General features: G+C 37.6%; 1 protein-coding gene across 1 annotated transcript in view; it reads right to left on the reverse strand.

The window, feature by feature from the left end:
* The window catches only part of LOC104159241 (gamma-sarcoglycan-like), a 69,111-nt gene extending 43,699 nt beyond the window's left edge, over positions 1-25,412 (reverse strand). The window contains exon 1 of the mRNA XM_009697095.1: positions 25,331-25,412. Coding sequence (XP_009695397.1) covers positions 25,331-25,354 — 24 coding nt within the window. The 5' untranslated portion in view covers positions 25,355-25,412. The remainder of the gene's footprint in view (positions 1-25,330) is intronic.
* Between the last annotated feature and the right edge of the window lie 570 nt (positions 25,413-25,982).

Here is a 25,982-nt window from a genome sequence, read left to right on the forward strand (position 1 = left end):
TAAAAAATTTTTAAAACTTCATTTTCAATCTTTCAACTTGATTTATATTTCTTCCTTTAACAAACTCCCAAAACATTAATCAGATCAAAAAAAGAGTAATTTTCATGACACTTCCTTCAGAATCAAAAGGCCAAGCAAAAATACTGAACAGGTGGTTTTTTTTGGTAGATTATTTTTAATTTTTGTGTGCCTTACTAACATTTTAAGTAGCAGCTAATTTCTGGTATGAGAAATCCCATGTCTTCCATATAAAATGTCTTAAAATGCTTTAATTAAAGAAAAAAAGCAACCTGAACCTTCTCTCTCTGAAATTCAGTCATCATTACAGGTAAGCTTCCTTGAGCGACCTTGAGTACTTTAATGTGGAAAAAAAATTTAACATCTCGCCATTATTTACTTTCCTGAGATTTCCAACATACACGTTACTCTGGCCTTGGTAGACACAACAATCTTTGCAAGAACACAAAGAACTTAGAATAACTGCTGTAGAAGTGATTGGATGATGATGTGGGTGAGACACCCACATCTAGATGAGCATCTCATGTGCAAGGTTACTGGCTAGACCTCATGGCGATCTCATTATTATTACAGATTTTAGAAGTAAGTCTTTCAGAAGAGAGAAAAGAGCAATCTGTACATCTATTGTTTTTACCTAACAATGAGAGACTGAGATCCAGTAACGGCGTCAAGATCATTTAATTGTTTACAAAAAAGGATTGCAAGTCCACCAGGAGAATGGTAGATACATAATGTATTGCAGTCAGTATCAGAACAGAAATTATTGCAGGCTCTTCTGGGTGTGAGGTTTCCCTCTGTCTCTCTCTTCCCTGGACTTAAAAATATTTTACATGTGAAGCAGAAGCCAGAGTAGATTCATTCCACTAGATCTCTCTTTTTCTTTAATCGTTCATTTAATAAAATGTTTATAATTAAGCTAGGTATGAACTAAATGACTCCTAATTTGAGTCATTTGAATTCTTAGTTAAGGCTTTCAACTAATATAAACTAAGTAGAAGGAGACTGCTTAATCTGCTTTTTTCAACTGCACAGAATGACAGGAGTTTGTTATGGAACAATGGTATACCTGTGTTACTGCGTTCAACTGTCCCTGAAGCGATGAGAGGTAGTCTTTCATTTATCATGGAGCAGTTTTCCCAGAACAGAATCACAGAATCACCAAGCATGAAAGTTGGAAGAGACCTCTGCAGATCATCTAGGCCTATTCCCTGCTCAACGCAGGCTTAACTTTGACATCAGAATTGGTTACTTGTTGGAGAAAAAAGGTGCAACCATACATTATCAGGAATTTATCTTCAATAGCCTTAGCGTCTCTGAACAGTCCTGCTAAATTTTGATTGTCTAGAGTCTCTGTGGCAGCCTTACATGCAATTTGAAAAAATATTTATGGGGTTTTGTTTCAAATTCTTAAATACTGCTTGGACTCCTCTATCGTGGTGTTACATTTAGCCTATTGTAGTTTTGACCCTTTTGACCCCATTTGATACAACTAACATGTTTCTATGAATACCTTCCTGCTTCTAACAACTTCTCTTGTCCTGCTTTTTAGCTACACTGGTTTAGCCGTGTCTTTCAAATATGTATATAGCCTGAGCATCTGGTATGATATTTTGAAATAGTCACATGCCCAAATTTGTTTCCTTTTCACAGGCTGTTTCCTTTTTTCCATAGTGCCCTTTTTTAAGTTATGCACAATGACTAAGATTCTTTGGCTCTTGTACTCCATCAAAGATTTTTAACATCAATACGGCCAATGTTACAATACGCTCTTTGACAACAACACGAAAGAGACCTTGTGCGCTTTTCAGAATTAAGTCATGAAATTACTCTGCTTCTCAAGAAACTGCTCCCAAACCCAGTCATTTATGGGATCTAAAACTGTGGTCTCAATGTTGGGCCTAATTACGACATTTACACTACAAAGATAAAAAATACAGTGTCCTCTCACAGTGTTTCTGATCCACTACAGCAAGTCACATTCATTGTCATCATCCTGGTCAGGTCACTGGCAGTATAATTTTTAACATTATCAATCGTATTTATACTATTAATAATATTATCCTGTTTAGACTGCACATTTCAGCCCATGAGCATGCCGATGTAACTGCTGAGTTGTTGATAATATTGCTTTGTCACTCTGTTTTTACAGTAAACTTCCGTTAACACCTGGCACTTGCATGTCCTAGTCTGTCTTTCCCATATGTTTTTAATTTGGTGCTACCCACTGACTATTTTCCTTCTGTTATGTTTTCAACATGACTATTCAGGTTCATTTAGTTTCTTAGCTTCATTAAAGCTAAGCATTTTAATTTTCCTGTTGTATTTTGAGGCCATAGAAAGATGTATAACTTTCCTTCATTTCCTAGTCTTCTACCTCCAATCTAAGTGAGACTTTGTTTGTTCATGATATCCTACTGCCAGGTACTTTTTTTATCCTGTAGCTGGGGATGTATGTGTTTTATGCCTTTCCTCTTCATATGGTTCCAAATGTGCTCCCCTGCACTATTCAGCTTTCTCTCAACGTTAAGTTTAAAAAGCTCTAATCTTTTTAAAGCGTCACATGCCTGGTTCCATTTCTGTTAAAATGAAGATGTCACTCCTATTATTGGTTCCCTCTAGTTCAAAAATATTCCCAGCTCCTAATGAATTTGAGCCCCTTTCCTTACTTGTGTTCTTTTCACATGGTCTTGCATGTGGAACTAAAAATATTTCAAAGACTGCTACCATGAAGGTCCTCAGTTACCCATATCTCAGTCTAAGCTTTGCCTTCAGAACCTCTTTGCTAGTTTTCTAGACTCTCAGTAGCTTTACTGGTTCCCTCAATTTCAACCTTGCAAACCTGCACACTCTCCTCCTGTACAAGGTTGGAGACTTGCACAGTCTAGTTGACTGATCAGCAATTTTCCACAAAATGCTGCTGCCTTCCTTTACCTATCAGCCAAATAGATAAAGTTTCCCAAATAGCAGTATTAGGTATAAATTATCACTAAAGTTAGTCAACTCAAATCCAAATTACTTGCTGAACAGCAGGTGCAACTACTTCTTATACAGCTTCCCCTGCCTTGCATACAGTGCTGGAATTATTGGTGCTATAACTGCATTCAGAGTCAAGAAATGTGCTGCTTGCTTCCATCTTTGTTAAAATTCTAGATACTTGGCTCCTGCAGATCTAAAATCCAGCTGCAATAGCCAGATCTGGTACAAATGGAAGGAAAAAAGATAAATTAGCCAGCTATGTATGGAGCAGAGTTTAAAATGTGGTTCTGTTGCAGTCATAGAGGAACATTTTATTCCCATTCACTTGACTAAAATTTTATGCTTAATGAGAAGTTCTGTTTCCAGCATAAAAATATACTACATTTCCTGGACCTGCAATAAGTTTCGTTTTACTTGAATGTTAGTAACATATAAACAGATGAGAAAATGGTGATTTCCAGTTTAGTATACCAACTTAGACTTTCTTCAATATGACCTTCACTCTCCTAAAATTTTCTTTCCTTCCCCCCTTGCCTCCCCTGCCCAACTTCAGGACTGTACTAATGAAGTTTGTTCCCTATCCCAAGATGCTGAGTAGTTTAACTACCATACTTGATGATACTCTTGCCAAAGTTGCCTCTTTACGGGGATGCAACTCGTCTCTTTGAACACTGACCCAAGCAGCTGCCTTTCTAGCAAATTAAGAGGTTAGAAAAATGAATGAAGCCAAGATAACACAGGCGGAACTTCCCTGACATCCTTCGCTTTCTTCCTCCCCTCCTAATAAGGGACTATGTTAATTTAAGGTGCTTCTGTTGTCCTGAAAATTGAGCTGGGATTAGATTAAATCATTCCAGCTCTCAGCAACATTTAAGCATGCAGAATCACTACATGAGGATTGTGATTCTGGTATCAGCAATATGTGTTAAGCCTTGCAGGACTCCTTAGTGTAACTTTCACTTCTTAAATGGAGGTGGAGAAAACCAGGCATCCACACTTGTTTACTTCCCAACTACAAAACATGCTATACGCTGGCCCTGCCTCCCAGTCAGGAATTCTCTACCTGTGCAGCTTCCAGAGATTTATGCTCTTTTGCAAGTTGTCTGCTACTGCATGATTCCTTTTAATAATATTTTAGGGAAATACTGCTTACAGTTCACCCACCTGAAATAAGGTCAAGCTAGATGTCATCAGTAGAGCAAATTTTAGAAAACTGAAATTAGGAATTCTTGTCTTAAAGTATTTGCTCAGGATGGGAGAAACCCAACAGACCCTAGTGTAGTCCACTGAGACAATGGGAGTCAAATTCAGGATAATAGTCAAGGCCAGATCCTAAAAAGCTCCTTAGCTCAGGGTCCAGTAACAGCTCAACTGAAAGTGTGAATTCCCAAGCTTGAAACTGCTTTCAGATTTTCTAGTCTAGGGAGGTTTACATACAGGTTCAGTAGTCATGCAAATGCTGACAGTGGTGAGCACACAGACTGCCAGTTCCACTGCCCTAACTTTCATCTTTCACTCCCTGACTTGGTGCATGTTCTCCCCTCCCCTACTCATAATAGTGGAACAAGTCCAGAAGGGAAGAATTAAGATTTCTGGTGAAGGAAGGAAGGAAGGAAGGACAGTGTGAGGATGGTGCGACACATCTTGCAGGGTAAAAGGAAAAGGCAACTCCCATTGCTAATGCTGGGAAGGGATGCCTGAAGCACAGTGAAGATACTCCTTTATTCACTACCTCAGGAACACCTGCTCCACAAATTGATTCCTGAAAGTTAAACATAGTAATCCACATACATTTATTATTTTAGCTGATTAGAACTGTACAGTTCTGCACCGTAGCAGTGTCTTCCAAATACCAGAATGAATCACAGGGGGATGATTATCCATTCCTTTTTCTCATGTATGAGCAGAAATAAGAATGAGGGGAAATAAGAATGAAATATGAATGCATAAAACACTACCATTTAAAAAAGTCTTTCTTGGTAGTCCTAATAAGCCTGTTTTCTGTAATTAAAACCTCAAATAAATTCCTGAACGATAAATAACACACCATAGACTCTTAAAAAAATCCCACAATAAAAAATACTGTTCTTAATCAATAAACACTGTATTTTGACATGGAAGTTACAAAATAAAAAAAATGAAAGAAAACTAAATGGACTGGAAGAGTAAGTGACTAACACCATAGTTAAATCCAACCCTAATGTTAAGAGGAACCGTTTCACTGCCTGCATTTATACAGACAAGTCTTCAAATGATCAGCTTGAGCTCTGCAGCACCTGCCTTGAGATAGGTGGAAGAAAGGATAAATTTTAGGCAAGGAATACCGAAAGCTATCTTGTCCTTATGGAAGGGCCAGCAGAATCACCCTTCTTCCTCTCCTTCAAATTTAATAAAAACCCTGTCTTCATGGAAAATAGGAACACTGCATATTTAGTCTACTGTGTAAAGGGCTTTCTCACTAAAAAGGACAAAACAAAATTAAACACAGAGGGATGACTTGAGGATCAAGTAAGTTTTCCATCTATAAATTAGAAAATTATAGTATTTACAGGATTATAAATTACACTGACATCCTCCCTTATTCTGATCATTTGATCCCTCCAGGTATCAAAGGGCTTTTCTTCAGGTGAAAGTGGAAGGATTCCCTTCAGGTTGCCATTCTTTGCAAGTAATACAGCTTTACAATGCAATCTAGGCATTACCTGACACTCCAAGAAGAGAAACGCAGAGAAGATGGCTGACAAATTTACAGAACTTTTACTATAATCTAACAGAGGTAGCTTTTGTTCACTAGGATTTTAGTTCTTTTATTCAGTGATGGCTAAATGATTTCCTTATTCAGAACAGACATGTATGTTACACTGGATGCAGATAAGGCCTTTCTAGTCAGTCCTTATTAATTTACTGAAAAACTCTGGCATTTAATTCTTAAGGTCATTTTCAAGTAACGTGATGAATAAAATTCTGAATAAAATATCAAATTATAGAATTTTGTATAATTTCAGATATGTAAAATTCAACAATTGTTTTAGTTACCAGACAAGGCTGTGATAATTACCGTCTACAGTATATAAATTATATTCATATGGTATGTGATCTATCCTGGACATCCAATTTACAATTATTATTAAACAAACGAATTAAACCAGGCAACACAAGAATCAGTTGAAATCAGAAGTTAAACACAACTAAAAACACGCATTTAGTCAGACCACGATTTAGCAACATCTTGCTGTGTATCTATCTACTGCAGTCAATAATGCGAATTAGTAACAGTAACCAGCAGCTATCAACACAACTTGAAATAAAAAGCTGATTAATTTCAGCACATACCAACGTTTTTGAAAGCATTCTGAATTTTTAATAATTATAGGGACTAAAAGTCAAGGAAAATATTTTTAAAACTCATTAACTTTCATGGCAATAAAGGAAAAAATAAAGGAGAAATAACTCAGCATGAACCACTGAACTAAGAACTAGAACATGCTTCTAATTCATCTGAAGATACTTCTTAAAATAAGAGCTGTGTCATTGCAAACGCTTTTAAATTGTTAAAGTATTATATAAAACTAGTGATCCTTTTTATTTATTGATCTGCTTCTTCATACATTAATAATATTTCTAATACTGGTGTTCAAACTGTTCTCTTCTGATCTCTAAGACCTATTACTTCTGTAGTTCCACAGTACTTGATAGTGAATTGTTTCCTAAAGGAGCGAATGGAGCTTCTTACAAGTCAGTTCTTCAAGCATGTAAGTATAGAAGAAACAATTTTGGTATTTTTTCTTCAACAGAACAGACTAAACCCCAGAAAACTAGCACTGAAGGAAATGCAAACATTGTAGTGTAACAGCTAGTAGTTTCTGAACTACACACAATGAGATATTCTATGCAAAGAACACCCATCAGCTCACAAGTCAGTCCTCCTCTCTCCTGAGAAAACTGATGCTCAAAAATAGATGATATAATTACAAATCTATGGAGAAAAGGAGACAGCAACAGTTCTTCTCTTTGCCAGTCCACTGATCCCTGCTTGACACCAACCAACATAGCATGTACGTGGGCTGGAAGGCTGGGGTTTTGTAAATATTCAAATCAAACATTTAACACTGTCATTGCTTTATTATAATTACTAAGTGATAGTATGGATGTGGCTTCTCTGTTTTAGAGAATAAGGGAGGTTTAATAATACGGATTCCCGCCACTCTGTTCCTGTTGGACTCTTCCATAGGCACGTTTAAATTAAGAGTACAGATCTTGTTCTAATTTTCGGTTGGTTTTTTTTAGCTTTTAAGTACTTGACTTTGTTGCCATTAGAATGCTCTGAAGTCTTTCAATTTCTGTTTTGTATAACTTCCTAGAGAAAAAAAACAAACACAAAAGAACAAAAAAAGAAAATATGACATACTGTTCACATTGAACTGACTCATCTGCAGAGTCCTCATCTCTAGATCTAGCACACAGATCTTGGTAAAACTGGTTGCAGTAGTAGACATTAGTCCTCTCTATGGACCAGCACTAGGAGAGAATGAGATATTGTGGCAGTGCGTTTCCTGCTTATTTTTTTTACATCGGGTCAGTGATAATACTAAGAAACTGCAGGTTCCCTTCTAAGCGTTGGGTAGAAGTGTCTTACTTCTGTCCATCTGTCCCAGAAACTGGGTCGGCTCTTCCCACGTAAAGTTACCCTTATCTCTGTTGTTTGTTTTCCCCTTCTCCATGCAGTAAAGTCTCAATTTCTTACTTATTTTAGCCAGACCTAGTCTCCTTTCCTATCAGCTGTCTTTCTCCCAGGTTTTGTTGAACCTTTCTCCTTCCCTACTTTCTTACAGTCTTAATATCTTTCTTTCACCCCTTCTACCATCTCAGTCTTCCTTCTAATCTCCTCTGCCTCTTTGCCTCCGCTACAATTTTCTAACTCTTTTTCTCAACATACTTGTCCAGGTACATCAGGTTTTTATTTATATCTTAAAATGTTTTCTCTCCTTCTCTTCATTTAATCTTCACATTTATTGGTAATTCCAATCTCATTGTCACATCTGTCCCTAGCCTTTCTTCCAGATAAAACACTCATGGTTGACCAGGCTCAGTTCTTGTTTCGCTTGAGGACAGACCTCCTGTCTCTTACCTACTTCCTTCCTCTCCTTGTTTGGCTTTTGTTCCCTTTGCTTTAAAATCCATCTCCCTTACAGAGACCAACAGAGGTATAGGAAAACATCTCACTGACAGTATACATTCTTAAAGGAGGCAAGATTTCAGCTCTCATTTCCCATTTCCAGACCCAAACCTACTGCAGGGGAAATTGTGCGTGATCTCTGTGTTCCTGAGAGAATTATAACTAGTCATTCTGTCGTGACAGCAGATTAATCCAGCCTGCAGAAAAGTAGCAAGAAACTAAAGTAGAAGAAGATTCTTAGAAGACTGGCTGAAACTTTTCTCTCAGGGATGCCAAACTAACTGTGATTTTTAGGGTTAAAAAATTAGCTCTGTTTGGACAGATTTTTACAGGGTCATAAAATGCATACTTAGTCCAGTACATACCGTCCTTGATTTGCTGACCCAGGCCATTTTTTATGCTAAAGAATTCTCCTACTTTATATCTAGAATAGTAAACTAAGCAGGGTCAAGGGGTGTGCCGTTTCACTGCCAGCATCCATCCTGGAATGGTGCGGCCTACACCACTCGGCCAGACATGGCCACAGCCACTTTATGGTCTGGGGACAGCATCCAGGAGGGCTCCCAAAAGGGCACTCTCTTTTCCCGGGGATGAGAATTAGTTACACAGATGCAAGCTGTGTCATGCCATTTGCTGAGCATTAGCCTTTGTTAGCACATACGCAACTTACTCAAAAAAAAATAAAAACAACAAAAACCTGTTAAAATTAACATTATCCTCATTTCCCACTTAACAAAACTATTTCTCCTCCATTGGCTTGTGTTAATCAGAGTTTGTGATACCATTTAAGTGATCTTAGTTACGTACACTGGACAGAATAGCAACGAGTTCTAAAACAGTAAGCAACGATCATTTTCCTATATAGGTTAAATTTCACAGAACCATAGAATGGTTTGGTTGGGAGGGACCTTAAAGCCCACGCGGTTCCAACCCCCCTGCCCTGGGCAGGGACACCTCCCACCAGACCAGGTTGCTCACAGCCCCATCCAACCTGGCCTTGAACACTCCCAGGGATGGGGCAGCCACAGCTTCTCTGGGCAACCTCTGTCACTGCCTCACCACCCTCACCGGGAAGAATTTATTCCTCATATCTAGTCTAAATCTTCCCTCTTCCAGTTCAAAGCCATCGCCCCTTGTCCTGTCATTCCCTGCCCTTTTACAAAGTCCCTCCCCAGCTTTCTTGTCGGCCCCTTTAGGCACTGGAAGGCTGCTCTAAGGTCTGCCCGGAGCCTTCTCTTCTTCAGGCTGAACAAACCCAACTCTCTCAGCCTGTCTGCATAGAAGAATAATGAACATTTCACTACCTTTCTTTTGAGGAGATTAGCAAGATCATAAAATCCCCATGTGGTAAACAAGAACGCCATGTGTTACACATCTGCAAATCTCCTTCTCCAGAAAACTTTTCTTGCTTTTATAAAAGGGAGTAATTCCTCATTTGATACAGAAAAAGGTTTATCCACTTGTGACAGTCCAGAGGAAGAGAACTGTTTTGCATTATGCGGTAGCTCCATCAGGCTATGTAATATAACCGCAGTTTCATGTTTTCTCTTAAATTTACATGTAGGCACAGAAGATGTCATTCTAACTGACAGGAATTCTGGAATATGCTCCAATATTTATAGGCTCATTTTTCTTCCTTCCCTGCTACAGCCTGTTCAATAACTACTTCAAATTGTAAATTATTTGAAAATTCTACCAAAGGTAAAACATACTTGTGCTCTTTAAAGATGTATTTCTGCTTTGTATTAGAAATTGGAAGTCTGGCGAACAATTTGACATTTCAAACATTTAATAAAATTCAAATTCTTACTCTTGATACCATACTTTTACACCACAACCTGTTGTACCTGCAAAAGCAATGCATTCAGACCTGGAAGAAAGTGCCAGGCAAGAAACAAGGACATAGGAGTCTGCCATTCATTTCCACACTGCTCTGCAGAACTGTTCCTGTGTTCTCAAGCATACATTAAAATCTCTACTGTCCTCCAGAGAAAAATCTCTTTCACTTAGATTTACAGTATCGTTGGCAAGTCCAGAAAAATACAGCACTTGAGACAACTACAAGAAATTTGTATTTTTGAAAACATTGCCTTTGTTTTTTAAGTAAAACTGTTTCATATTGTATTACAACAGACAAGGAAGATCTCCACAATACTTTCCACAAGAACTTTCTTTGGGAAGTCTAAGCTTATGGGACATTATCCTCCTATTCAAGGGTTCCAACTTCAAACACTCTTCCCCCATTGCTTTCAAACATCTGATGGTCTCCATTTTTCTACTGTACATTTTACTTATTCATAAGAGATTCTTCCTTTGAAATCCCTTTATAACCATTTACAAACAGAACGAAGGTCACATTTTGGCTTAAACTGGTATCATTGCTCTTTTTTATTTATTCAAAATACCAAGATAGGGATAATCTGCCTGGAGGTATTCTACCCACTCTGACGATGCTGAAATTCTGTTTGCATACAGAAGTTAATAGGAATTGCATAATATTTGAAGATCTACGTGTGTTTCTCATCACTATTCTACTCCATACTCAGCCCCTGGAAGAATGGATAGTGGGAATACATCACTGAAGCAAAGCTAGAATTGTGCGGTTAGCAATATCTAAATGTATGGGAAGCTCATGGTGCAGAAAATTAAGGTGAAGCCATGTTTGATGCTATCTTGCTTCTTTTACCAGAAAGGTATACAAAGAACTTCTTTCCTTCTGAACACGAGTGAATACTATCTGGTCCTGGTGACAGAATAATTATTGATTTTATTGATTTATCCCAAAGTATCTTCTACTGATTTTTTCATTTGGGACATTTCTTCAAAGTCATCCTCCAGAAAGAAGGGGCACATACAGAAATTTCCCAGACTGCCTCAATGGGGAACACTGATGTTAACGCCTTTAGGATTTTCTTTTTAATATCTCTGTTCAGGCACAAAAAATATGACTCCTCACTGTAAAACAAGTATCCAAATGTCTATTATTAATATAGACAAATAAATTTAAGTCAATAGAAAAAAAAGCCACAAAGGAACTTAATGCATACTGTGGACTGCATGAACACACCTCAAAATGCTCCTGTAAACCATCAGGTTAGCTACTGGCAGCATCAATCACCAAAAGTATTATCCCCAGTGTTTGGTAATTTTTAACATCCGTTCTAACTGATCATTAGAAGGTATCTAACCCTGCACACCTTCTGGTGAAGAAGTTATTCAGGTCTACCTTCACTGGCCATTTTGCTAAAATGCTTGGCGGGGATTCGGGAATCACTGTCAAGACAGTGATTCAGGTACGGCTATGTACCTACAAAGTCATTTAGGAACTTCCCCAAAGTAGAGTTTCTGTCTCTACAGTCCCCTGATCAACCAATATTAATTTACCAACTACGGAATCCGACTCGTGACAATCCAGAGTGATCCAACACAAGAATTCTCAGACGTTACAAACAGCCACAAGACATGAAGGACTGGTCCTCACTACTTCTCTGATCATGACGCAGTTCAGACATGGTACTTGAACAGACAATACATCTTTTACGATCACAGCAACAGTATTCTGAAACAAACTCGGAATTTGTGTTGGCAGGCAAGTACTTCATCGAGGACGAGCGCTAGGAAACAGCAAACTCGAAGCCCAGTTTATGCTTACCACATATTAGCAGCAAAGATGAAACTGAAATTAGCAACAAAGTACAAAGGGAATAAAAAGAGAACAGGGTAGAGGGCCTGAGTATGTTTGCTGTTGCTTTCAGTCGTGCCTAAAAATCCTTTAAAAAGAGCAAAGAAACAGTGAAAGCTTAATGAATGATTTGTACTATGAACAGAAGTAATGAAGCTTAGTTGTATACAGATTTGTACCTTTTGTTCTTCAAGTATCCACATCAATGCAGTAACCTTGTTACTTTTGCTCTCTCCAAGTCTTTTATAAAAATTTCCTGGGCAAAATAAAATACGTACCAGTAATAGCTAGCTTGAATTGTGTGTTCTGACCCAGTATATACTATTGACATGCCAAAAGAATGTACAAGGACAGACTTCCTCTAATGAGGGCATTACTTCACAAGAAACTTTCACTAAATTTGAAAAAACTTAATTACCCAGAAAACCTCTATGCCTTCATTTTATCATACTCGGATTCAGCTGCAAATTTAAAAAAGATGGTGGGGGTGGGGGAGCAACTTTGAGATGAACAAACAGTAAGTAGAATTCCATCAGTTTAATTTATTAAAAAAAAAAGAGACAATTAAAACAGAATGAAATACTGACAGAAATAATTAACAGGGTAATATTTTACATAGCTTTTACAAGCAAGTTTTATTTTAAAACATGTAACTTTTCCTACAAGAACAGAACACGTGATACATCATAGAATAATAGAATCGTTAGGGTTGGAAGAGACCTCAAAGATCATCAAAGTCCAACCGTCTGCTCAACGCCACCATGGCCACTAAACCCATTAAACCACGTCTCGAAGCGCCACGTCTAAATGTTTTTTGAACACCTCCAGGGATGGTGACTCCACCACCTCCCTGGGGAGCCCATTCCAATGCTTAATGACTCTTACAGTAAAGAAATTATTTCTAACATCCAACCTGAACCTCCCCTGGTGCAACTTGAGGCTGTTTCCTTTTGTCCTATCGCTACTTACCAGGGAGAAGAATATAACAAGAATATAAATAATAAAACAAATGTGCAAAAAATATTAAGAAACCTAATGACTGATGTAATTAAAATGAATTTTCAGAAATATTCTTTCAATTTTGTTTCAATTGCTTTGTGTTACTATATCCTGTTCCATCAGTAGATCCCATTTGATAACAACAAATTTGCCTACACAAATAATCGAAGAACATTCTTATGTTTATTACCTTATATATGAGGTTAAAACCATAAAAGGGACTATTCTGGAGCAAGTCAAAGTCCATTTAATTCAATAGTCTCTCTCTGATGGTGACTAAAAGATGATACTGATGAAAGAATGGAAACCTCCTTACAGACCTCCGTCATTGTTCTATCTGACCTTGGTCACTTGTTTTCTAGGTTGTGTTGTCCCCCTTGTATGAAAGCACTGCTATTCCTTTGGTTGTACTTATTACCTTCCTCTTAAGTTACTCAGTTCAAAGATGGAGAAGGAAAAAAACCAGCACATAGGGTTCAAAAGGCAGGCAGATTACAGAGTTGTGCAGTGTGCCCTCTTTTGATCTCTACCATTTCCCTATGAAGTCCACGTTTCATTTTCTGACAACTAGCAGGCACTGAACTGGTGTTTTCAACGAATCATCCATGATAACCCCAGGATCTCACTATGAAGTTGCAGTAGATCAGATACCATCACTTTGCATTTAAAACTCTTTTTTCCCCCCCATGTGCAAAACTCCACATCTACCTAGACTGAATTTTATCTGCCATTTTTGTTTCCAATCATTCAGTCCTGAAATGCCCTTCAGTGAAGTAAAAAAAGACAGAGAGTGGCAACTTCCATAGGCAACTAACTGGTAGGTGGTAGTCACTGGGGACTTTCCTTTAGCAGGAGTCAGAGGTATCCATTCGCTGACCTGACTTTGATGTCTTGGGAGTTCGGCTGCTTGCTGAGCAATCAGATATGGGATACTGCAGGGACTTCAGAGACTTATCCAGCCCTTGCGGCTCACCACATGGGCAGCAATAACAATAGTCCCGAGGCTGAGCACGAGGAGTGACTACGGGGCTCTGGAGGAGGGGTAATGGGTATAAGGGCCAGCTGGTTTTGTCCTCAATCCTTCCAGCAAAAGAGAAAGGTTCGTACAGAAGCTAACACCTTACTACTTAGCTGTGTCAGAGGCAAAGCTTTGGCTTTTATGACCGCAGGTGCCTCTTTAAGGAGTGAGAAGTATTGAGAAGAGTTGGGATCCATCTGACCAAGTTGGGCAAGAGCATCTGTGCTTAGTGAAGAAAGCTTTAAACCAGGTACACCAGGAGAGGGTTGCTATAGCCTCAGGAGAAGTGAATGCATGTCGGGCAGCAAAGAAGCATCCAGGGGACAGCATAATGTAGAAGGCTCCTTCCCTTCACTTATTAACATGGCATGGCTGGGGCCCATCGCCAGTGTCTGTACACGCATGAACACAGCACGAGAAACAAACAAGAGCAATGAGAAGTTCATGTACAGCTGCAGAGCAATGATCCCAGTGGAAGTACAGAAATACACTGGATAGCCCGCATGACTGGAATGCTGCAATGGATGGATACAAGCACTCAGGAACGAAAGGCCAGGATGGCAAGGAGGAACAGCACTGCACTGTGTGCAAAGGTCTGAGTCGAATGCATACAGTTTGGCTTTGAAACAGAAAAGGAGACATTCAGGAGGTCATGAGAAAGATAAAAGGAGAAGTGATGTTCTGCTAAGAGTCTGCAACAAACTCTCCAACCAGGAGGATGGACTAAATGATTTCCAGAGGTCCCTTCCAATCCAAATCTAGGACTCTGCAGTCTTTAGAGCTGGCCTTCTATCACCATTAGTTGTTCACTTCTTTTATTCTTGTGTTCTTTCAGAGGTCTTTGGTGAATATCTTCTGATTTTGAATATTACTAGGTATTTTATCTACATGTTCCTTATAGATAAGCTTTTTCTACTGTCCTTTTATCCTGAAATAGATCCTTTGATGAGTACCCGTAAGTGGGGTTCCAGCACAGAAAGTGCTCCAGTTTCTTCCACAACTAACAGAAACACAAATAATTCATTTTGCATACTTCTTGTATCCTTCACTTCTCTGACCACTCTTTAGAGTGTGATCATCCATTCAGCATGCAAACTATGTGGCAGGTTTTGGTAGTTCTCATGTTTGAAGAAAGATTTATCAGCACTTATGATGCTCATTGTTCCTCAAGCATGGTTCTCATGTTTGAAGAAAGATTTATCATCACTTATGATGCTTATTGTTCCTTAAACATTTCTGCTCAGTTGTACTGGTTTTAGATTTAACCTGCCGAAGTTCGTGATCTTTTCCATTTTGTTCATTTGCACACAACTTCAGATTTGGGAAGTATGACTTCTTGCTTCTGATTATTTCCCTTAATCTGCTCATTTGCCAGGCTGAATTACTTCTGCCTTCTCTCAAACTTTTTTTGATAGCATATATCCAATCTGTCCTTCCAATATTATTGCGAACTTTGCATATATAATCCTTTAGACATAAACCATTGACCAAGTCTGAGACTAAGATTAGATCTAGCCACACCTAGACTCCTCTCTGAGGAGGAGTTTAGAAAGCAAAGGGGTCCATTCTGAACCTCGTGACTCAACAGGAGGATCTCCCTTACCCCTTTTCATCTCCAGTGTCTGTGTAAATCATTCTACCTCTATTCTAACTCAGTTTTCTTCTGTATGTTTCTTCCATGTAGTAAGTAATAGAGTGAACCTTGCCATCAAATTGTGTTAAGTTGCACTTTTACAGATTCATATTAAAACCACTTTTGCTAATATCTCTGACGGTGGTTCTTTCAGTGACCTAAATCACTCATCTGCGACAACAGTGGATCCTTTCTATCACACAACAATGATTACCAGCAAGGGCAAAATGTATCCCGTAGAAATACTGTTCCTAATGCAAGTCCTGCTTGGACAGAGCTTTTAGCAGAAGTCCTTTAACATTATCCTCAATGTTGTTCTCAGGAAAAGTTATTTCATGTTCTCAGTGCTGGGAAGAGGTACTCTCTGTGAGAGCAAAAAGAAACAGCTCTATTTAAGTACATAAAGACATATGCATTGGCATAACCTTTTATCTTTTTCCTGTTCTCGCTGCTGCTTTTATGGAAGTGCTACTTCCAGGTAGCATGCTGCTATCTCTTTAGAGGCATACTTCCAGTTCATACAGTCGACTTAAGCACAATTACAATACAGCTATATCCTTTCTGTGGTGCTTCCCTATGTTGGTTGAGGACCTTGAAAAGCTGTTTATTTAGCCTTGCTAAATGATTTCACATAGTGAATGGAGTTATATTGCTATTCTGTGAAGCTTTTTTTTGAATAGTAAAGTAAAAAAACACCAAAGAAACAAGGAATGGAACTAGATGCAGAGGTTAGAGATGAAAATTAATCCTCATGTCTTCCCTCCCTAATTCAAGTCATTGATCACAGATATGTTTTTAAAAATATGAAATAATAATTTGATTTTGCATCTAGAAAGTCACAATTGTACCTTTTTTGAAAAGTCACATGAAACTAAACTAGAAATTCAAAATTCACTTTCCTTTTCAGCAGCAAGGGAACCAAAATGCTTTCCTATGTATACTTTGTCTATTTATTTTAAATATCTGCCCTTTTTTAAATTTTAAATGTCAACAAACACAAACTGATGTGCTTCTGTTGCACTGCAGTCCTAGTGATAACAGCTTTAACACTCATTTGTACTTACACAGGGGAAAACCAGATTAATTTAAATGTGTATTAGACACATAAGGAAATCATCAAAAGACATGTACTGCAGATGCCTTTTTTGGTGATGTTGACTTCAACTGTTTAGGCAGCAACCGACTCTAAGTTTCTTCAGCAACTGTGACAAAGCAATAATGCAATGCAAGAAACACAGCAGACGAAGAACACGGCAGAATGTATAAACACTGGTTTTGATCAGTATGCCACTTCTTGGATTAAAATCAATAGGAAAGGCATAGTTGATCTTTCACTTAGCGGTAAAAACAAATGAAGCATAAACAAAACCCAGAAGTACATGTTAAGTATGTATGCATTCCAAAATAAACTAAGAGCAAAATCTCTCATTTGACATCAGATATATACTCCTTGTATCTCAAAGTAGACTTTTAATATAAAGTATTTAGTCCAAAATTGAAATAAGCAATTATTATTAAAATTTTTAACCTACAATTAAAGTTGATATCCTGATGTAAACCAAGTACTGTAATCTGAAAAGTAAAACTTATTTTTGGCATAGTTTTTCATGTTAAAGATCCTAATTTGGGTAACTGAAAGACAATTCCTATTTGGATCAAAGAATAAGCACATTACCTCCTCCACAAAGTATGTTTGTAGTTTCTAAAGTTATTTTTTGGGCATACAAAAGAAGCCTTTTCCCCCCCTCCCCCTTCTTTCTTAACTCAAATTAGACATTGCTTGCTGATCAAATATAGACCATAGTGCCTGAAACGTCCAGTTTTTGTAGTCTCAGATCTTACCAGAGAACCAACCCAGAACATTAAAAAAAAAAAAAAAAAATATTGTAACAGGAAAGTGAAAGTCTAATAACAATATTAGTATGCTATTTGCTACCTATGCTTCCACTGTAGTAGTATTTGCAGTTTTGACCATGAATAATGAGCAACAGGCTAGCTCCAGAGCTTCAAAACTTTTAACCATAGCTTGTGAAAACAGAATTAAAGGTGTTCAGACCAATTCTCTGAACTGCTCCTCGTAGGCCCAAAGAAAAGTGTAGCTCATGCTGAAGTACTGCTTCTGATACGCAGTTAAGAAAAATTCTTTGTGGCTGTTGTGCACGCTCGGATTGCTTACTACCTGTACTGCAGGCTGGATTAGACCCCTATTTCAAGGGAACAACTTACTTCACTGTGTAGGGATCACTAATCCTGAAACCCACTTCACAGCCTAGCAAAGCCTTTAACTTGGAAAAGCAAGTTCCAGAACAGCATAAGTAAGAGGTCTCACATATGTTTAAAAACATCCTCATCTGATACGTTTGGCAGATAACATCCACTGTAAGTCAGAGGCAGAGAGCAAAGCATTTACATTTTAATTAAAGCCCTCTGATAATTGCCCCTACAATAAATGAACACTTCATTAATCCCAGAACAGTGGTGGTGACTTCTCAGATAACCATTTCTCCAGGAAGAGAAAGAGATGCAAATTAGGCTTTCCTAAACTCAAATTCTGGAAAAGTATGTAAGTTTCTAATGGCAAAATAAAGATACATGATGGTAGAGCTTAGATCCTGCAGATTCAACTAGTCCAGGTTTGCAGGTGGTTTGGACTGTTCTCTACCATCTGGGCAACTAAACTCTGCCTAGGATAGATTTTGATTCCTGAACTGGCAGTTGAAGAACAACCTTACACACATTTCTGGAAGGTTACCATGCATCAGAAAGACTTTAGTTCAATGTAAGGACAACTTACAGAGATTTTTCTTAGCCTCTAGTATACAAAAGTAAAGAGTGTCCTCATGGCTTTAAAATCTATTACTTCAATCTAAAGGAAAAAGCTGGATAAAATGCAGCTGAACTTTAAAATCATCTACCATAATGTTAAAATCTATTTCAGGATGGGAAAACTGTCTTGCAAATGTTCTCATTTCTTTTTAGCTGTGAATTAACAAAATATGAAATCAGGTATGTAAAAAAGAAGAAGTCTCCACAGTATAATTTAAGTACAGTAAATAAAGTACCGTGAGTAGACACTTGGGGATAAGAAAAAAGGCTAATTAGTGCATATGCTCAGGAAACGAACATGAAAGCCATGACGTGGAGATCGCAAAATACGGGGAGAAAGTGCCCAGGGAATGCTGAAGAAAGTCATAGAGAAGGGAAAGGTAGAAGAAGATGGAATCTTCTGATAAAGCAAAGGAAAAAAGAGTAATTTTGCTTTCTGCTGCCTTTGTTTTCATTATTTTACATTCTAGCCATTTATATGCTTCACTTGCTAAACAATCCTAAATCAAAGCTTATTTCTAGATATTTTCTTGAATGCCAGTTTTGAATTTTTTCCTGAGTTGAAGTCACATGTTACTAGGTACATGAGGATTTATGACACAGCAAGACAGTTATTTCAACATTCTTAATTTAAATAGCATTTTAGATGTTCTCAATATGGCTAAGGGGACACAGCTTTGTCTTCCATAAACATGACTAAAATCAGTTAAAACAAATCACCACGTGTGAATCACAAGATTATCAGTTCAACAGATATTTTACTAAAAGCAAAACTAATAGAATATATGAATCTAAATGTAAAAAAGTAAGTACTTTCACAGATCGCGAAAGTTGTTACTAACAGAATCGCAATGAAATATACAATTCAAAAAGAATGTGGGGTCCTCAGATAAACACAAACAGTGGTTTTAACAAATATAGCTTATAAACAGTTTCTTCTCTGTTATGACAATACGTTAATAGTCTCATATAACTTCAGGAATGTAAGAACTGAATTCCTCTTTGAAAGCATTATCTTCACACACACATTGAACATAATTATAAAATGACTCACAAAATCATGCAGAATGAAATACACTATTTCATAATGCAGTTCTGTGTTTAAGAAAGACAACAGTTTTTAGCAGCCTTCTTCAGTATTTTCATTAAATGGAAAACACCTATCGTAACACTGAAAAACTAAAAGTAGAATGTTACAGGGAAGAAAATAGATACTGAAAGTAGATGTGAAATCTGAAAAATTGCAGGTTCCATCAGCTAGTAAGACAACCAAGGGAGTAATCAAGACCAGCAGGTAAACAATATTCATAAAGGGAATATTCAGGAAAATCTTTCTGAAGAAATTCTGAGAATCCCAGAAAAAGTTAGGCTGCAATAGACTGCTGCAGATCATCTATTTCAGTTCAAAGCTGGGCTGGAACAGACCCTTGGATGCAGCCTGTCATCTACAGCCTTGCTAATGCAGCCCAGGCTGCATTTAAGAGTCCATTGCCATAGCTGCGCTCTGCTCACTCAGCTTCATTCCAGAGCATTTATTTTTTAAGAACCACTTCCATTTTATTCTGCTTTCAGCAGTGCAGAGTCACTAGGACATGGTATTTATTCACTTATTACTGCCCCTCACTTTGATCTCCTTTTCCTCAAAACTGAGGAAACTGGGTGCAGAACTTTGCAGACCTGTCTCCTTCCATCAGCAGCCACCGCTGATGGAGGCTGTATGCTTCTCACAGTCAGGTCTAATGGCTCTGAAATTCAAAGTAGGACATCCATGAAACTTTACTGAAACAGAGGCTGACGTACACTCCCCAGCCAGCCTCTTCTGATAGACACTAATATCCAGAACTAATAAGCCAATGATGCAAAAAGTCTGTGTAAAATTTAGTATCTGCTACTCCCACTACAGGAGAACGCTGAGGCGAAGAAAAAGTACAAAGACTTGTTTTGCTCCTCACAGCACTGACCACACAGCAAATAAACAACAAGGAAGTGAAGAGTTTTAACAAGCATTAATTACAAGAAGATGATTCCACCTCTACATTCCATTATCGAAAATACACATATACGTGATTCTTACACACAACCTTGGGGATATACATATGCACACACAGAAATAAACAATTGTATGTCTTAGTGAAAACCACGTGTTTTATGGCTAATACCAGCAATATCCAACACTTAGCACATACCATACTCCATTTTTTAAAATACTGATGTACTTTATATTCTTCTTCACATTCTTATACAGAAGTAGTACTTCATCCACTACAGAAACATAAGCAATCACGCCATGAAATGCAGCAGCTTTTGGCAGACACACAGGAAGGTTTAATGAGAAGACTGGCCCAGGTAGCCAAAGTTACAGATGAATTAAATAGTGAGAATATTGTTACTCAAGCCGCAAATTTGACCAGGATATTGACTTAACCTGTTATCCAAACTGCCACAATGCTTTTAGCCTGGTTTAATAAATAAAAAACCAACCACGCTCTATGTCACTGTCTAAATCGTCTGTCCCCCATTCATTTCACTCCCTCCTACAATTAGCTTTTGAGTTTCTTGGCCAATTTAAACCAAATTCAACAGACATGTAGACCTCTCAGAAATACTACACTCCTACAAACTTTCTGAAATGAGACAGAAGAGAGAAGAAGAAACCCCATTTATGTCTCCACTGAGAGACTGCAATGGGCACCAGATATCAGAAAACCTGTATCAGAGAAAGACCTCGTAAATGTCTCCGTTATGTAAAACCTTCAGTCACTGCTCATTAAACACCTAAGACAATCAACTATGAGGAATAAGTCCAAGGAAATCCAACTTACTTAATTCCAAGTCACGAAAATAATTAAAAACTGTAAGAGGTCAAGACCTGGGATTTGCATATCATGTAAAAGGCATTGCTTTCCACAGGAAGGAACAAATCTCACAACGCTATTCCAGCCAGAGGATCTTCGTACACCCAACTTCTCTGTGCCTTTTGACAGAGGCTTGGTTTTGTACGATACATTATATACATTTCTTTCTTTCAACTATTCCTCCAAAACTCTTTTCCCTTAGCTCAAAACATACATTCTTGCATGAGTATTCTCAACGCTAAGTATAGTCACATGTATCACAGAATGGTCAGAGTTGGAAGGGAGCTCTAGAGACCACCCAGTCCAACCCCCTGCCAAAGCAGGGTCACCTACAGCAGTTGCACAGGATCACGTCCAGGCGGGTTTTGAGTATCTCCAGAGAAGGAGACTCCACAGCCTCTCTGGGCAGCCTGTGCCAGGGCTCGACCACCCCCGAAGTACAGAAGTTCTTCCTCACGTTCAGGTGGAACTGCCTGAGTTTCAGTTGGTGCCTGTTGCCCCTTACCCTGTTGCTGGGCACCACCAAAAAGAGTCTGGCCCCATCCCCTTGACGCCCACCCTTAAGGTATTTATAAGCATTGATGAAAGCCCCTCTCAGTCTTCTCTTCTGCAGGCTGAACAGACCCAGCTCTCTCAGCCTTTCCTCATCAGGGAGATGCTCCAGTCCCCTCATCATCTTTGTTGCCCTAACTGTATCTGTATAATTACAATCTTCATATTGTTACTAAAGCCTTACGATTATTAAAAAAAAATAAAATATAACCTGCTTTTAACCACTGAGTTTTCAACTAAGATAAAGTTGCATGTTATTGGCATGCATAAAGTGTAAAGGTTTAGAGAAGAGATTTCAAATGGTTCCCTCTAACGCTGGGCTTAATTTAGATACTTTTATTTTTAATTTAACTCCACATAGTGGTTCTTACCCTTTGGTAGTATTCTAGAACCATTTGTTCTTCATTATGTAAAGAAAAGGAGGTCTGTATCTAATGCATGAATATCACATTTGTTTAGAAGATAAACGGACATTCATCTCAGCCAAAGTGGCATCAGTTGTGACTATGCATCACAACCAAAACTTCCAGAAATCTTAACTGACTGGAAAGTTCAAGAACTGTATGGCACAAAGTTACTATAGTTCACTCATGTGGATTAGTCATTTGGATGTAGCTATGCAGGCCAGAATTCACCTCACTGAACACAGATAACATCAACTACACTTACCTAGGCCCCCTCCAGAGACAATGCAGAGAGGCAGACACTTCGACGACATGATTCATCCCCTCCTCAAGTAGGAGGAGATTTAAGATGGATATGGTGAAACCACCCATCTCTCTATAAAAGGAACTTAGTTAACTGGTGTCAATGCAGCCAATTCACGTTCCTACACTTTGGCAATATCCTGGTTTAGGAACTTATGTGCTCATTCTGTTGTGTGATTAAATACGCAGTGCGAGCACCTATTGGTGGAAAGACACCAAGTATCATCCAATAAATCATCTGATAATGAGTCAGTAACCCACTGATACCTAGTTAGTCATTTTCTTTCAGTCAGTGAAATTATCCAAGAGAAATTGTATTTGAATTCAAGGAGATTAAAAACTTGTAAAAGGAGTTCTCTATACACATAGTTGGACTCCCCATATTAATTCAAGTATGCTTCACAGAAGTTAGAACTGATTTTGGTTAACTGTTCCTCAGATGGAAGGTTATTATCACACTGTCAAACCAAAAAGAAGTGTTCAGCAGAAGCATGGATCCATTCTTGACTAAATTTAACTTTCAGTATGTGATAGATAAACTGAGAAAAATATAGAGCTACAAATATCAGTTGTTTACTACTGCAAATCAGATATTTATGTAAGTACAGTAATACGATACTGTGAAAGATTCAAAAAGTACTAAAAGTTAGCTTCTTAATATTACCCAAGTCCAAGTTTAAACTATGCAACTTAATACTGCATTTAATTTTAAAAACAAGTATAACTAAACTATCAGAATCTAAAATAATAGTTGTATATAAAAATGAACACTTAAACTTAGGTCCTAAAATAAATCACACAAGCATCAACATGATCCTTAAACGAGGACAGAATCAGCCTGAAATGCTGCACAGAAAATCAGATGGGGGAGAAGCTCAACACAGCCATGTAAAAAGTAAAGAACGAACAAAAAAATAACTCAATTATTAATATGATAGTATTTTAATACAGATATGAAAAGAATTTTTAAAAATTGTTACCTACCTTAGAGATCTGAAACAACGTGGACTTCTGAATAAACTACAATCGGTCTCTTCCCAAGAGAGAACAGTCTAACTTTTCCACTACTTTCAAATCTGAAGTGGAAGATATTTTAGGCCTGGCCAAATATAATTGGAAGAAAATTCGTTCACATGTTTGGCTGTGTTTTGCATTCCATCCTGTTGCTTTGGCATACAGATGCAGCTAATTATAATCTGTGACATAAGCGGCTAATTCTACTGCTCAAATGGTTGTGTGCTGACTCCAGCAACGAACTGCCTCACTGTAAGACATAACCAATCCATAATGCTTACTAAAATGGCCTAACCTGTCACGTAACACTGTTCTATTAAAACCTGAGAATACACAGCACTTCACAGAATCTGCATATAAAAACTATTGATCTAGTCAGTTGCTAACAGCATACAATGCAAAATTAGAAACAAAAAAGACTTTTGCTTTCTTTTCTGAATCTATATGTAATATCCAACTGAATTTTAGCAGTTGTTTTTCTGAAAACTTTTAATGCTAACATTATTCTAACTATAATCTATCTATACTAGCTGGTATATAAAGTCTCTTCAAAAAAAGAAATACATGTATTATAATATACCTATAATAGCATATTAATTTTATACAGTAACTACACCAACAATTAACAGTATTTCCAAAAAGTTAAGCCATTCTTGGTATTTAGGAAATATGCACAGAAATACCAAGAGCTATATAAAAAAAAAAAGTTGCATATATTGCATATTATAGGATGATGTTATTACGAGACATCTTTTTTTCAGTGCCATTTAAGCTTTGAGTTCTCAAATGCAGAAACAAGAATTCCAGCCCAGCACTGCTTACATTAGACTGACTATACAAACGCTAACCAACAGACTTTCTGTTCAACCTACGGTATTTTAGAATCTGTGCTGGTAGCTGTCTGCAATTTAAAAAGCATTAAAACATCCATTTGTAAGATTTACAGAATAAACATTTTGTGCTATGTGAAACATTACAATCATTATCCATATGTTTGGACAATTTCATTTCTCAAACCACAGTATTTCCTTTTTTCTAGCCATGCGCTCACACTGTTATCATGGTTTAGAAGATGAAGCTCCTGTCAGACATTTAACAGCTGCAGATCATAAATTTAGGGCTGACACAAATCAAACTGATTACAGGCTTACAAGATACTTTTTTCCCTTTATTAATTCTGTGGTCATTAATCCTTTATCAGACTCTGTTTAGATATATAAATGGGGTTGTTCTTTTCTATACAACGGAATTAGTTCACTGGTATCTGACAAAAATTACAAATACTTTTCATAATAGAATATTTGTCAGTATCTTTAAAACAGCTTTTATACTTAATCTCATGGATTTATGAAAGATAAACCAGGACAAAAGCATTTGTATACTGTTTCAACACCAAAGCTTTTCTTTAATTGAAATTCTCTGAAATTCCTATTAGAGGAAGAAACCTATAAATGCCAGATAGTTTTGAAGGGTTCGTTATTTAGTCATTATTTAGGTGACTGGGTATTCACGTCCAGGGATTTCCTGCAAAATCTTTTGTCCATTCTTGGAGAAAAGCAGAGGATCACATAAAACCAGACAGAAGACGCCAAAAAGGCAACATTTTAACTGCATTTTAGTATGTTTCCTTCTGGCATATTTGTAATTATCCGATTTCTCAATTTATAGAAGAAGATTGACTAACACAGTGCCCATCTACAGAAAGAGATTAGATTGCATCACCCAGTAGTTCTCCTTATGGCTAGAACTTTTGTGTTATTTTCCACATATGATCACTCTTCTTGGTCTAGATTCACGATGTCTTTTGTCTGCTCTTGTAGCTATCTAACGTCTGCAAAGTAGAAATTATAAAAATGAAAAGAACAAGTAAGTACCTCAGTATCTTCTGAAGTTCTCATGAAGTAGGACTGAAGCAAGAGCAACTGTCAGTGAGTTCTGTACCATCTGAAGGCAGCTATCAACCTATTTAAATGCAAAGAATGGAAAGAGACAGGAAAAATTTTCATGAGTATGGGGAAAGAACAAGATATATTCCTGTACTGCTCTCCTGACTACTTTAACTGACAACATCTTACAAGTGATGGGACAAAAGTCCACTGAGATTAAAAAACTGTGGAACACAAATGAAACACTGGACACCCAACACCTGTTTGGACTACCAATGTTCACGACAGCAGTTTACAGTAAGTAAGAAATAAGTATTAGTCAAAAGCCTATGTGAAAAATAATAAAAAAAGATTTCTGTTGCAATGCTAAAATTCCATCTAGCATTAGAATGCATTAGTATAATGAACAATGACTTCAGTTACGGAGTTTCATCGCATTTGTACAAAAATTAAGTTTTTCTCTCAGTCAAGTGATTAGCCGGTCACACTCCCTCAGAAAAAAAACAAGATACCCCAAGCCTCTTGTATTCCCAAAACTGCATTGCAAGAGATAGTTAATAATGAAGGTAACTAAGAACAGAAGTCTTCTACTACTGAACAACTGTAAGTGGCAAACAGTAAATATCGCTAAAACTAGGTT

The sequence above is a fragment of the Cariama cristata genome, unplaced genomic scaffold, assembly GCF_000690535.1.
Source record: "Cariama cristata isolate BGI_N322 unplaced genomic scaffold, ASM69053v1 scaffold28513, whole genome shotgun sequence".
Lineage (NCBI taxonomy): Eukaryota > Metazoa > Chordata > Aves > Cariamiformes > Cariamidae > Cariama > Cariama cristata.